The sequence below is a fragment of the Panthera pardus genome, unplaced genomic scaffold (genome assembly GCF_024362965.1).
Source record: "Panthera pardus isolate Hobbes unplaced genomic scaffold, ASM2436296v1 HiC_scaffold_21, whole genome shotgun sequence".
NCBI lineage: Eukaryota > Metazoa > Chordata > Mammalia > Carnivora > Felidae > Panthera > Panthera pardus.
The window spans coordinates 12,854,388-12,870,301 of NW_026526777.1; the positions used below are offsets into that span (position 1 = coordinate 12,854,388).

Consider the following 15,914-nt stretch of genomic DNA (forward strand, 5'->3'; position numbering starts at 1 on the left):
CACATCATTCTCTGTATCTAATCTGATAATCCTAGGGGACTGGATGGCATACTAAACTAGTATTTTCTGAGAGATTCTGATGTGCCCCTTGCTTTCTTTCCCTCTCTGTTTACCAGTCATATTTTAACTCCTTCGTTAAAACTCAGTTGGAGCCATCTCTTCTAAGAAGCAGTCCCTAACTCCTCCCAAAAGATTTACTTGTTCTTTCCTCACTGCTCACATTGTACCTTGTATACACTTTTACAATACACTGTATTAGAACACCTTACTTCTGTACCTTCTTCATCAGGCTATAAACGTTTTGATAGTTTTCTCGGTACTCCAAGACTTAAAATTTTTATTAACAATTTGGAGATCAAATTTAGTATAAGAAGTATCATTTTTAACCTGAGCAAACTAGATAGACTACCCCCAAATAGTTGCAAAACATACATTATAAAAGCAATTGTCTTTAAAACGAAGCTTAATAAAATACCACTAATTAAAATAAAACCACAGACACAGAACAGGCTCCCCCACCCACTCAAATACAGAGAATAGTGTTGTTTTATAAAGCTTACACTGGCTGCAGTTATAATCTCAGAGATAAGGGCTCCAGGAGCACATATAATATGATACTAAATCAGAAATGTTATCACATGTTAAACAAAATCAATAAGGATAACAATTAAAAATGTTTTACCTATTATCTCCATGTTTTTCCTTTTCAATATTAAAATTTTCTAAATTTTCCTTTTACAATGACTTTTTAAAAATAACCCAAACTCACTGTAGTGCACTGTGTTTGTGTGTACTAAAAATTGGTCAGAATCTTAAATGCATTTTTCTTTGACTTCCCACGGAACCCCTCCTTCGTTAACATGTTATGAATAGCACTTAAATCTTACTCCACTTAAAATGTACTATCATAGATACCACAAAAGCACAAAAACCAGTTGGAAGTTATTAAGCAGTAACTTCCTTTTAAATAATGCATGAAAAAGAAAGCAAGAAATCCAGCATGTACACCACTGAGGAGAAAGAAAACAGATGACGGGAAAGAAGTGGTGAGCCGTCTAAAGGTCTCCCAGGGGCGGCCGTGGCCTTAGTAGGGCCCTTCTGCTCTTTGGAGTGACCATGGCATAAAGACTGTTTAATAACAGGAAGAAAGCGGTCTCAAAATTACATGCCAGACACATTCCTGAGTATTTTGACTAACTCAACTATCACAAATCTGTAAGATAGGTATATTATTATCGCCCAAGCACAGAGGTTAAGGAGATCCTATGCCTACAAAGTAGTGAATCTAGGATTAGAAGCTAACCCACGTAAAGAAGACGGCAAACAAAAAAGGGGAGGTATTATGATGAATGTTTTGTCATAGTATAAGAGGTCAAGAATCATGTGTGTTTTGGGGTACATGTAATGTTATAGACTGTTATTGAAGATTTATGTTCACTGACTAGTTAAATAACAATACAGGTAACAAGAACAAAGCACACTGAGTCTGTGCTCTGTGGTCTCTTTCACATTGTAAGCTAAGAAAGAGGCTTTATTGAAGCTAATCGGCTCATCTCAAAAATTCTAAAAAAAATCTTCCTTTTCCAGCGTTTTGTATTCAAAAAATAATATATAACTATTATATATAACATGTTAATATGGCTTTGCCATAAATTTCAATTTTTTAAATTTTGCAATGTAATAATCTACAAAGCTTCCACAGAGAAATTTTGTTGTTACAGATTCAATGGTGTTTTGATAAAATACTGACCATATTACTGATGGCTTTATAAAGACTTTTTTTGTTTGTTTGTTTGTTTAAGAGATAGAGGGCATGAGTGAGGTGAGGGGCAGAGAGAGAGAAAGAGAGAGAGAGGGAGAGAAAATCTTAAGCAGGCTCCACACTCAGCACAGAGCCTGATGTGGGCTCGACCCCACAACCTTTGGGATCACAACCTCAGTTGAAATCAAGAGTGGAATGCTCAACTGAGCCACCTAAAGCCCCTAAATAAGACTATACTTAAGGCTCTCTTGGTACTTTAGAAAATATTAAAATCTCCATGATATGGTAAAAAGCAAATAAAATAAATTCCAGATGAATCAAAGAAGTACAGGTAAAAAATAAATCACATATAGAAAACCAGTAGAAAACCTATTTGAATATTTATCCAAGTTCTAGAGACTTTCTCACACTAAGACATTATTTGGAAAAAGAAAATCATAAAAGGAAAGAGTAACAGACAACGAAGAAAAGCCTTCCTGTGTTAAAATACAACAAAAAGAAGTAGATGGAGAATAACAAAATAAGTATGAATTAATTACGACTTTTCATTTACTTATTTTTAGCAAATATTTTTCAAGGCAATATTATTCAGTGACGATACAGTAAGACGGACATTCTAATAGGAGTGGGAGAAGTACCAAGTGGTACAATTTTTTGGTGAAAGGAATTCGAAAATATGTATTAAAAGTCTTAAAAATGTTTAAATTGAATGGGAGAATCATGGGCTTTGAAATGAAGTAAACCTCAATTCCAGCTTTTTTTTTTTTTTTTTTACAGTTTATTCATTTATTTCGGGATAGAGTGAAAGCGTGAGTTGGGGAGGGGCAGAGAGAGAGGGAGAGACAGAGAATCCCAAGTAGGCTACGCACTGTCCGTGCAGACCCCGATCTGGGGCTCGAATGCAGGAACCGCGAGATCATGACCAGGCGCCCAGGTGCCCCAATTCAAAACTCTTATTAGCTCTTTGACCTTACAACAGTCCCCACGGCCTCTTTCCAGAGATGAGTAATACGAAGTAGCTGATGGATGTGGGGAAGGGAAGAGGTGGGGACGGAAGGAGACGAGCAGATGGCAGTTATCGGTCAACATGACAGAATCTTTACCTCATATACATTGAGTACTAATCAGAATATTTTCTACTTTTTTACGTACGAAGATTTTGCAGTTTTATCTTAAAGCAAATTCTTATCCCAATCTTTGGTTTTCCCACTGTCATCACATTACTTTGGAATCTCTGGAATCAATCACTTCGGAATCAACTACTGAATTGATCAATTACTGAATTGGTTCCCCCCCCACACAACTTCGCATCTGTTCACTTAACCCTCCTGCCAGATCAGTTTTCCTGACACACAGTTCTAACGAGCTGCATGACTCACAGACCTTCTCTGATCATCCCTCACCAATCATCCACAGAATAAAGGACAGAAGGGGAACCAGAGAGAATTCGAGAGCCTAGAACGAGCCAAGTATTTTACAAACACCAACTCCCAGGAAAACAGATGTTGTATTGTTATTCCCACACAGGTGAGGCAGCAGAAAAGTAGTGTAGGTAATATGTGGTGGTAACAAGGCAGACGTCACATTTGAACCTGTATCTGTCACTATACCATCCTGCTCTGCAGTCTCTTAGCACAGCTATCCGAGTCAACAAGGCATTTTCCTTGGACAACAGACTTTCTGCGAAAGCCATCTAACGTCCAGACAGATAAAAACAAGCACTACTTTTTCGAGTTCATATCATTCTTTATGCCTAGTCCTCCACACTACAATAGATAAAACTATTTATGTGTGCATCTGAAATCTCAAATGCCACTGCTACCTTCCTATTAATTCTTGAATAGCCTCAAGGTATGATCTCTGCTTTCAATTCCTGTGGTACTTAATTACTTAAATCAGCAATTCACTGATCAGGTCATGGCATTCATTATAAATTTCCTAAGCATTTGCTCTGTGCCAGGAATTGTGATAGGTCCTGGGAAGAAGTAATAAATGCACGTGATCATCCTCTTTGAAGAGCCAGCAGGTACATTGCTTTAGGTCACTTATCACAGGCTTGCTGGCATTACAGTAATCACTGTAAGTACCTAATGGCTCTTCTAGGTTGTTAACATTTGTGAGACAGATCCTTTTTTATTGATCTGTGTGTCCCTTTGAGCATCTAACATGCCTGGCACACAGTAGGAACTTAGAAAATATTTGCTAAATGATTGAATGACAGACTTTGTCATACATTCCCACATTTTGGATTCTGTTTTGTAACTGTTTTATAATTTACCCCTACACTGAGTTGCGTGCCTTTCCTCATGGTCTTCCCAGCACTCCCATTATGTTTTAAAACAAACTTTATTTTTGAGAGAGAGTGAGTGCAAGTGAGGGAGGCACAGAGAGCGAGGGAGACAGAGGAGCCTAAGCAGGCTCTGTGCTGGGCTCAATCTCAAGAATCACAAGATCATGACCTGAGCCCAACCTGGAGGCTTAACTGACTGAGCCACCCAGGCACCCCCTTATGTTTTGTATTTAGATGCTGAAACAGAGGACCAGGAAGGTGATGTTACTGGGCTGGAGGGCTCACTGCTTTTAATTAACAAAAGTGGAAGTTGAAGGCAAGGCAGAAGACAATGGATTTTATTCATCATATTATACTGCTTCTCAACTCGACTAGTTCAGTACTTTAATAAACACAAAGGAAGTTTACTAATTTACCAAATTTTGTCTATACAAGATCTCAATGTGCATTTTATGGTTATTTAGAATATGATAGAGCTAATTTGCTTTACAATTTCATCATTAAATGCAAGTCATTTTAAATTGAATAGTTGTATTTGAAAATAAAACTTATTCACCAAAATATATTCTGTACCATCCACATTCTACCCAGCCAATCTCACTTTCCTATGTATTATATAAATAGAGATTTTAATAGTTTATGTATTTGATGATTACAGAAAAAGGAAAGGGCATTAAGTAGAATAAACAGCTTATATAAAGGTATATATATCCCCTTGGGAAGAGAGATTGCTGAAGACATGTTTAATAAAAGTTTATAAATGCCTTATTCCTGTGACACTAACTCTGAAAGGTATACTTTTCATTAATTTTATATTATATTTTGATTGTATACTCTACCTTGATCATGGTAACAGTATTTTAAGCATATTTATAAAACTCAAGCTAATCAAAATAAAATGTTTTAAAAACTGAAATGAATAATCTTTTAATTGAATATTAAACATGGAATTCTCAAGTTAAGTTATGATTAAAGAAAATGAATTAAAGTTTCAGGAGCTGTTAATTTCAATATTTTTAAAACCTTCAATATGTAAACTCATATTTGAAACAATGAACAGGTCAAGTGATATACAGGTGTTTCTAAATAATATTCCAAGTAAAGTTCAATGTATAGAAATAGGCAAAAGTGAAAGAAATTTACTAACATTTAAAGGTCTTACCTACTAATATTCTATTCTTCTTGATGCCACTTTTTACTTCATCATCAATCAAATCTGTGAGCACTTTACACATTACATTGATTGATTCAAGGTGTTCTGGGCAGTCATTAGATATTTTAAATCTGTCAAACCATACATTGGAGATTCCTCCTTTCATAGGAGTATATGGCCTGTTTAAAACCAGAAAAAAAAAGAAGAAAAAAAAAAGGAAAAGGGAATGTTATTAAAAATGAATGTTTCAATTTCTAAAATACTAGTGTGCTGAATAATTTCATTTTCCTCCAAGTTTTAAAAGTTAAAGAATTCATATTAAAAGCAGCCTCAGGCATACTGCATTAACTTGCCTATAATTACATTGATTCCATTAACATTTACTAATAGTCAACTCATCATCTTTCCTTATTCTCTCCATCTTTACATATTGATAAATTCTCCAGAAAATCCCCGTGAAAAAAGGAATTATATATATAAATTAATATATATATTTACAAATTAATTATAAAATTAATAAATACATAGTGTGCATGCATATATTTTCTTCTGCTCAATTTAAATGACTGATTATTCAGGTCTATTTTTTTTAATTTGTTTTGATTTACCTTAGGCCCTTTCTCACCCTCTTGTCCCCCTGTAAATATAGGGTCAATATTTTAGTATTCATAGCTAAGTGAATAATTTTTATCTCTGCAAAAAGTTTAATACCTCAAGAGTAGAAAAAAAGATTCACCAAAATGCTTTTAAAAAGTGGTTAATTTGTAGCACTTAAGTATGAAAGATGAGTTCATAATTTAAGAGCTTTCTTGATCTCATCCAGATCATTCTTAGAATGGGGGCTAAATTTTTGTTTAATCAAGAGTTGGAACTTTTATTTTTATCTTCTCAGGAAACTTGAAATCAGAATTGATCAGGAAACTTGAAATCAGAGTTGAATGGGGGTACAAGTAATCTTTGGAAGCACATGATCATACAGATATTCCATACTGTTTGCATCATTTGGGTCTCAGGTTGGGTACCTCGTTGGACTCATGTTTTATGTGAGAAGATACTCTAGGTGGGTGCTCTGAATAAAACTGATCTTACATGATGCTTTATATTTACGTATAAGGTGGGATGGTTACAATATTAGTGAACCTTATTCATTGTGTCAAGGTATTCCAAATGTTCTGTTTTAACCAATTACAGTGGGATTAAGGGTTCCTGTGTTCATGTCCTATGTTGGTAAAGGTAAATGAAGGGTAATGAAAATAATTTTACACGCTCCTCTAAACAAACACAGAGGTACCCAAGGATCTATAAGAATAAACATGGAGAATGAAGGTTTTCCAAAGATGAGGGATAAGAAGATTTGATAAAAGAAACTGTTTTCCACTTGGCCAAATGTTCTTTCCCCTTACATGACAGTGAAAATAGGATTTATGTTCCATGCAAGAAAGCCCTAGAAAACACAACCAGTGCTAAACCTACCCATCATAGGGACTCCTGGGTGGCTCAATTGGTTAAGCATCTGACTCTTGATTTCAGCTGAGGTCATGACCTCACGGTTTTTGAGTTTGAGCCCTGTGTTGGACTCTGCACTGACAGTGTGGAGCCTGCTTGGATTCTCTATTTCCCTCTCTATTTGTCCCCTCTCCAGTTCAAGGGCATGCATGCACGTGTGTGCTCCCTCTCGCAAGAATAAACTAAAAAAAAAAAAAATAAATAATTCAAGCACCCATAATAACAAGAAATCTAAACCAATAATGATCACAGATGCAGAATTCCTCCTATATTTACCACTTTGCCCAACTCAGAGTTAGCTGTTTACTCTCACCCTCCAAAGCGAGTGAAATAAAAGTATGAAATATACAGGTAGAACAACAACAACAACAAAACGGAAGGCTGAAAGACACTGAGACCTGTATGTTCTTTAGTGAAAAACCAAGTGGAACCTCAGTAAACCCTAAAAGCTAGTTAGATTCAATCCTTATTTTCTTATCCACTGGATCAAAAGGACCCCAATGTCTCTGCAGATCTGTCCTTGGGTAATACCCACTCTTTGGGACCAATGGATGGTACTGAAGACAACAGAACTCATTTTTCTATATGGATCATACCACTCCAAAATAAACCGACATCCACTTTCGGTACCTGGAAACCAAGAGGATTATATTTGGAAAGTTTCTCAGAGAAACTGAAAGCAATCTAAAAACAAGAGCTCATCTACAAAGGGCCTTGTTTATTTACAAAAACAGAAGAATGTTATAAATGTTACTTTGCAATACACTATCTAAAATCTGAATGTATATTTTGAATATCCCTCTAAGACAGTACATAAAAACCTACATTTTCTCCTTGTTTATGAAGGTATATGATATTTTGCAAATATGGGAAAGTACATGTGTGTGCTGTTTTGAGGGTTTTCATATAAATCTTACTGATTCTGTGCGCCACTCCACCTCCCCACTGCCCCTCCCCCACATCCTGCCCTTCACACTAAGTAAACCATGTTTAGATCTGGAATATACAACCCCGAAGGTGTTTCTTGCACATACATTAAAACATATATCTTTATAGGATATGTTTTACAGCACTATTTTCTTTTCAAATATGAAATAGCCTATTGGCTTTTCTTATGTGCATCATGCTTCCTCCCTTAACAAGACCTTATGGATATCCTTCCATCTGATAGAGTTGGAACTCATCCTTTTAAATGGCTGTATAATTAATACTGAGGCTCCACAGTGTCATCAGCCATTCCCCTACTAATGGGCATTTGGTCCTCAGGTTATAGCCACTAAGAACAGTGTGGCATTAAACATATTTGCATATATATTTTTATGTACTAGGACTTTTATTCCTATGAAAAAGTCCAAGTAACAGAGCTGCTGGGTTGAAAGGTACAATTTTTATGTTATTAGATGTTTCAAAGTTACTCCCATTAAGGCTGTAAAAAATTCACCTTTATGCAAGAAAAGAGAACATCCTTTTGTCCACAGCCCTTACTGCAATAGGTGCTAACATCCTTTAAAATATTTAAGGGTATCAGCTACAGTTTTAAATCAACTTTCCTGAGGTATAATTCACATACATAAAAGTACATGTTTAAGTATATAAGTCACAGACCAAACAATGTAATCATCTCCACAATGACACAGAACATTCCCTTTACCTCAGAAAATTCCATCATGGTCCTTTGCCAGCAATTCCCATTTACTTCCCAGGCAAATGCTGAGGGATTTTTATCACGATAGAATAGTGTTTTTTTTCTGTTTTAGAACTCAACATAAATGGAATTACCTGTTTGTATCATTTGCTATTTTTTTCTACTGTGGTTTAGATTTTATTAGTTTAGAAGAGCACTTGGTCTATAATTGACACTTAAATAGTTGTCATTTGTACTTGAAGTATTTTTTAACATCTATTTTTACATATTGACATTATGTATTTATGGTGTCTTTTTAAAAATCAGATAAAAGTAACTGCATTTGATATAGTCTGTCCTTAAAAAACAAAAAAAAAACAACTAAAATTTATAGGTCTCCTGATTTAAGAGGGCTCTTTTCTAATCCATACATGTTTACATATGGAATTCAAAATTTTCTTCTATGATTTTCGTTTTCACTTTTATATTTAAGTCTTGAAATTTCCTGGAATTTATTTCATATATGAAGTGTCATAAGAGTTCAAGTTTGGGGCGCCTGGGTGGCTCAGTCGGTTAAGCTTCCGACTTGGCTCAGTTCATGATCTCACAGTCTGTGAGTTCGAGCCCCGCGTCAGGCTCTGTGCCGACAGCTCAGAGCCTGGAGCCTGTTTCGGATTCTGTGTCTCCCTCTCTCTCTCTCTCTGACCCTCCTCCGTTCATGCTCTGTCTCTCTGTCTCAAAAAAATAAATAAACGTTAAAAAAAAAAAAAGAGTTCAAGTTCATTTTCTCCCATATGGATAATCAATTGCGTCTGTACTACTCCTAAAAGAAGAAAAAACATCTCTCACAAAGGTGAAATTCCATTTTTTCCATATGTTTAATTTTATAGTTCTGACTTATCTAATCTCTCAAACTAGGTTCTGTGAGAGTTAAGTCCTGATGTCTAACGCGTACTATATATAATAAATGGACTTCTCTCCAGTGGATCTGGAATGGTACTAGTTCTGTATTATCCTTGGGGAAATCAAGAAAACAGTAACTGAAACCATTTCCTGTACTTTGTGATTCAGGTGAAGAACCCTGGTGGAGAAAGGCTCTATTTTGTTCTACTGATGTATTCACCCATCCTGTGTTAGGATCCTATTGAGTGTATTGAAGTGGCTTTATAGGATGTTCTGAAGTTGAGTACTGCAGTCACTCTCTAGCATCATCAAAACCAGTCTCCTTTTCAGACTTGCCCTGCCTCTTCTCAGGCATCCATTCTTTCTCACTTATCTAAGAAATTAATCAAATATTTAGTAATTTTTAAAATGATTTCAAATACTCCTTAAAAGTCCTTGTGGGATTTTAATTAATATTGCAGTATTCTATGGGAATTAACACCTGATGACATAAATCTGAGATAAGGGAAGATTTTTGCAGACTGAGCTCTTCCCAGGAATTGCCACATTCATATAGGGTTTCTCCTGCATTGTTCTCCAAGCTTTCAATGGGTGCACAGGAGATAAAGTTTTCCATCACATTTCTACTAGCACTCCAATAGAACCTACCTCCGCCCTCATTCTGCAGGCCTTCTGACCTCAGAAGCTGCTTGGCTCAAGAGAGGTAAATAAATTGGAATCAGAAGGGGAGAGAACACAGAAAGCATTCAAGCCTCCCACCTCCCAGAATCCCTTTCTGTTATTTAAGAATAACTTTCTTAAAGTACTCTGAAAATGAAAGCAGGTGGTTTCTACTAGTATTAATGTCAGTGTAAGACAAAATGAAATCCCAAACTGTATTCAATTTGTCATTGAAATCAGTGTTCTGAATGAAAACTGAATACACAACAGTCACTTTAAAGCTTGAGTTAGACTGTTACTCTTTGGAATTATTTCTACTTCCCTTTTCATTTTATTCTGCTGTTTCTCTAAGTATTTATTTGTCTGTCTAAATACTTAAATAAGGATGATATCATAGGCTAAAATCTGAATCATTCTGGGAACTCAGCCATTAACAGAAAAAAATGACACTCACTTAACTTTTTCTCTTTGACAGGGCCTTCCTTAATCAGAGATAGATGCTCCATGGAGGAGGACTCCCAATGTAAATTTCACCAATACAGTCGTTTTTTTATTCTCCCAATTCTCTAAGAAAATTGCAATTTGTTTGAAGGAGATAATTGGGAAAATTTAATGAGATAAATAATAATTTAGAACTTTTTTGTTAAGAAAACGTTATTAAAAATGCATACTTCTATTAATGTTAGAGTAACTTTTAAATAAAGCATAAGAGATTGTTTTCTAAAACAGCTAAACAAACTGGCACATATGTTATACTCATTCACCTTTTCCCTCAAATAAATCACTTTATTAGCTGGTATAAGACAGCTCAGACATTACCACAATAAATACATATGCTCGGCAAAGAACATCTGTGTGGCCCTTCAATCAATCAATCAATCAATCAATCAAACACACTGGTAACGTATGAAGCTGGAATAAAATGTCCAAAGTTAAAAAATGAAAGAGCTGACATTCAGCTTGATATCAAGTTCTGTTTTGATCCGTGGTCTCTAAAAGTCATAAAATCAAAAGGTCATTCATGGGCGCCTGGGTGGCTCAGTCGGTTAAACGTCCGACTTCGGCTCAGGTTATGATGTCGCGGTTCATGAGTTCGAGCCCCACGTCAGGCTCTGTGCTGACAGCTCAGAGCCTGGAGCCTGTTTGAGATTCTATGTCTCCCTCCCTCTCTGACCCTCCCCAGTTCATGTTCTGTCTCTCTCTGTCTCAAAAATAAACATTAAAAAAATTAAAAAAAAAAAAAAGAAGGTCATTCATTTAACCTTTAAGATAACATTGCCTGGTCCTGTCTTCCTATGTGTCATGCCATAGCACTTCCGCAGCAATCACCAGGATCACCGGGACCAGTCACATTTCCCTCTGAGTTTTCTTCTGAAAGGACAGCCTCATTATTGATCCAGAGGCTTTGCATCTGATATTCCCTCTACCTGGAACACTCTGTGCCCCATTTCTGCACAGTGGGCTCCCAATGATCATTTAGGTCTCAGCTCAAATGTCCCCTCCTTAGGGAAGCCTTCTTTGACCCTACAATTTAAAGTGTACCTCCCCTCTACCCTACAACACACACACACACACACACTCTCTCCCTCTGTCCCATTATCCTATTTAATGGTCTTAACAGAATTTATCACTATTTGAAATTTATAGATTTAGTTGCTCTTTTATTTTCCATTTATCTTTTCCACAGCAATCCCCTCAGTGCTAAGAACAAGCATTTGTTGAATGATGAATGTCAATAATCATTTGTGACACTAGGGTATAATGTGGGTCAGCTAGAAATAAGAGAATACCTAAAATCAGTTTATTTTTCTCTGAATATCTTTTAACTTTAATTCTTGTAAAATCCATATTGAAATTTCTAGTAAAAGGTCAAATTTTTCTTTAGCTGCTTAAAAAAAAAAAAAAAAGAGTTTCTAAGAAAAAGTTTTTACATACTAATGGGTATTTAAATGTACTGTTGAAAATAATTACCAAAGAAGTAAAACTATTTCTTCAAAATAGCTGTTTTGAGTAGGGTTCCTTATTAGTAAAGTGTACTTCAAGTACATATCTCCTGGTATCAGGAGAGTGATCTTCATACTGGGCTTCAGACAGGAATCGAATCCCAAGTGATAGAGTAAAAATCAATCTACTGTTATCTACACCTAAATCAAAAGTACTAGTTTTGGAATACATTTAATAAAAAATATAAACATACACTTCATTGGAAAAATAGTAATCAAAAAGTAGAAGCACTATGCAAATCTTATTACTTTTAGAATTTTTCAAAACACCAAGAGCAATTTATATCATCACATAAGTCATTAATTGGCTTGTTAAAAAATTGCTATTATTTTTAAGATGGAAATTCTAATAGTAAGCCCCAAACCAAGAAAACCTCTAATTACAAATACAACTAAAGTATGTTACAGAAACAAAAATCTTTATTGAGCACTTCAATTAAACAGAGTCCAAATTAATAATGAAAAAAAAATGAAGCAATATTTTCCATTTAAATCAACACAGCAAGTTAATTGCTGACTTTTACTTAATATGCCCCTAACTTAGCTGATTAAAAACATCTATTAAATAGGGTTGAGGAGAAGGACTATGTTATAGTCAAATGGCAATTTACAATTTAATCAAAACATACTGACATGCTGTAATAGACCACAACTTGGTAAATATAATAGACTATTGTTCTCCTCTCAAGCTCTTTAAAATATGCATCACTGTTGAAAACAAAAATTATAACCATGTTTTGATAGAGTTTTCAATGTACATAAATGAAATACATATGACAGGCATAACAAGCAGGAGAGATAAAGGAAACTATATGGTTGTAAGCTCCCTGCATTTCATATAAAGTGGTAAGAATCTAACCAGGTGAAGTTTGGTATGTATTTTGCAATCCCTAGAGCAATCAGGAAAAATAAAAATAGATAAATAAAATGGAATATTAAAATAATTCAAATTATCTATAAAGAAGATAGCACAGGGGAGAAGAGGAACAAAAGCTATAGACTTAAATTCAAACATTATCATTACATTAAATGTAAATGGTCTAAACAAATCGCTTAAAAGACAGAAACTATCACATTGGTTAGAGAGAAAAAACAAAGCTCAAAAACATGATGTCTGTGGGAAACCCACTTTAAATACGGATTGGTTAAAAGTAATAAAAAGGTAAAAAAATACGTATTATAATATTGTTTGTTGTGAGTACATAAAAATACAGTTTATCTTAGTATCTTGCTTTTGCATCCTACTGTCTTCTCAAATTCACTTATTTCTAGTAGTTATCTAGATTCTTTGTGATGTTTGTGTAAACAGCCATATTATCTGAGAATAAAGGCAGTGTTACTTTTCTCTCTCAACCTTTATTCTTTTTATTTCATTGTCTGGCCTTATTGTACATGTTTGAACACCCATACAATGTTGAACAGAATCAAGGACCTCCTTCCTGTGTAATCTTAGAGGGGAAGGATTCAGTATTTCATCATTAAGTATGATGTTTGTTGCAAGAGTTTTTCTATGCACCTTTTATTATGTTGAGGAAATTTCATTCTTTGCCTAGTTAGCTAAGGGTTTTCTTTATGAATTGGTTACATGTTTTTTCTGTATCCTTTAAGATAAACACAGATTTTTAATCTTTCATTTTGTTAACACAGTGATTACACTGATGGATATTCAAATGTTCCTGGGATAAACCCCACCTGGTCATAATGTATTATCCATTTTATACGTAGCTGAATTTGATTTGCTAGTGTTATTTTAAGTTAAGTTAAATTAAGGAATCCTCTATGTTCATGAGGGATATTGATTTGTAGTTTTCTTTTCTTTAACATATTTGTAAAGTTTTGTTATCAGAGCTATAATGGTCTTTTAATATGTGTTACAAAATGTTCCCATTTCCTGAGTTTGTGTTATTTTTCCTTCAATTGTTCAATAAAATTTATTAGTGGAATTATCTGGACCTGAAGTTTTCTTGTGTGAAGGTTCTAATAATGAATTCAATTTTTTTTTATGAGAGTATTCAGACTTTTTGTTTCAGTTTTGATTATTTGTGTTTTTCATGGAACTTGTATCTTTTCTCTAATTGTTCAACTTTACTGCCATGAAGTTATTCAGGATAATTCCTTTCATTGCCTTCAGAATTTATATTGATATCCTTTATTTCATTTCATATTTAGCAATTTTGTTAATATTCAAATGTTTTGGGGTATTATAGTTATCTTATTGCTGCTGATTTCTAATTCCATCCCATTCCTGTCACAGAAAATATTCTGTACAATTTCAGTCTTTTGATACTTATTGGTACTTATATTATGGTCTTCCATATAATCTCTTGGTGACTATCCCACGAGCATTTTTGTGGAGTTCTATAATGTCAATGTTCAAGGTGGTTATAGTACTAATTAAATTTTATATCCACTTAGCCATTATTTTTCTAAGTTGTTATTAGATCCTGAAGAATGGGTATTAAAATCTGCAACCAAGATTGTAGATTAATCTACTTCTTCCTTTAGTTCTGTCAGTTATAAACAATATTATTAAGTACATGCCCATGCAGGATTATTGTCTTCCTCCTTAATAGCTACTTTTTGCTTATAAATGTTCATTTTTATAACTGATAATGTCTTGAAGTATACTTTATTTAATAATAATATAGTATGTAACCTTCCCAACGTTTATTGTGTATTCAGCTGTCTTTTCCCCTCCTTTTACTTTCTTTCAATTAGTGATTTTTTCAAAACTTAAAAAAAATTAGTATCTCAAATAATCTCAAGCACGTAAGAAAGATATTTTAAAAAGTTATGTCCTGCAAAACTGTTTTTAAAAATCCATTTCAATTTAACCTACATTTCCCAAAGTAATAGCTTTCAAATTCTGATGCAGAAAAACTACAGAGAATCAGGTCACACCCAAAAATTTGCTTCAGTCTTCAGAAGTGGGGAGGAAGATTCTATAATCTTTCTTTTCCCCACAAATATGATAGTACACTTGAGTACAGATGGCTGGTACACACTTTAAATCTACCTCATCAAAAGTAGTGCTCTTTAAAATGCAAATTACGATCTCTATCTCCTACCTACTCAATCCGAATCTAAAAGGTCATAACCTACAAATCCACATTTTAATAACTGCCCAGATGATTCTTATCATCAGTTTAGAGTTCCAATTTTCAATTTAACTGTAGAGTTTAAAAAAAATCCTTCTAAATGGGTGCTAACTCATGAACAGCAGGCTAGTATGCTAAATTTAAAATGCCCCAAACAAAACACATTTACATGTTCAATCTCTACAATTTTCTCATAGATTCTCTACCTTCACATCACCACCTTCTCCCTTCCCCTAATTTTCAATATTTCCCAGTCTCTGCTCTGTGGATTTCTCTTGAATTGACTGCTTGTGTTACATTTCCCCCACAGTGACCTTGTTCAGACTTTTATGATTGCTAGACCAGTGGATCTCACCTTTGGCTGCATACGAGAATCAGAAATGAAGCTTTTAAAAATCTTTCTGCTTTGGCCACATCCCAAACCAATTAAATCAAACTCTCCGGGGGGAACAACCAGATGGAGTTGCAGATAAAATACAGGACACCAATTAAATTTTAATTTCAGATAAACAATAAATACTTTTTCAGTATAAGTATGTCCCAGATATTGTTTCTATATTTGGTAAATAATTCTGGCAACTCCACACTCTAGCATCTGTAAGACTTTAATTGCTGAAATGTAGGTACAGGATCAAGTCAAATATATAACCTATTGTGAGTTGGGGTTTAAAAATTCTGAGGGGTGCCTGGATGGCTCAGTCAGTTGAGTGTCTTGACTTCAGCTTAGGTCATGATCTCCCGGTTCATGGGTTCAAGCCCCGCATCAGGCTCTGTGCTGACAGCTCAGAGCCTGAAGCCTGCTTCAGATTCTGTGTCTCCCCCTCTCTCTGCGCCTCCCTGCTCATGCTCTGTCTCTCTCAAGAATAAACATTAAACAATTTTTTTAATTAAAAAAAATAAAAAATTCTGAAAGCT

At 34.7% G+C, this 15,914-nt stretch overlaps 1 protein-coding gene across 1 annotated transcript in view; it reads right to left on the reverse strand.

Moving 5' to 3' along the window:
- Positions 1 to 15,914, reverse strand: part of LYPLAL1 (lysophospholipase like 1) — a 40,904-nt gene that overhangs the window by 12,324 nt on the left and 12,666 nt on the right. Inside the window, exon 3 of the mRNA XM_019465648.2 lies at positions 5,215 to 5,384. Coding sequence (XP_019321193.1) covers positions 5,215 to 5,384 — 170 coding nt within the window. The remainder of the gene's footprint in view (positions 1 to 5,214; positions 5,385 to 15,914) is intronic.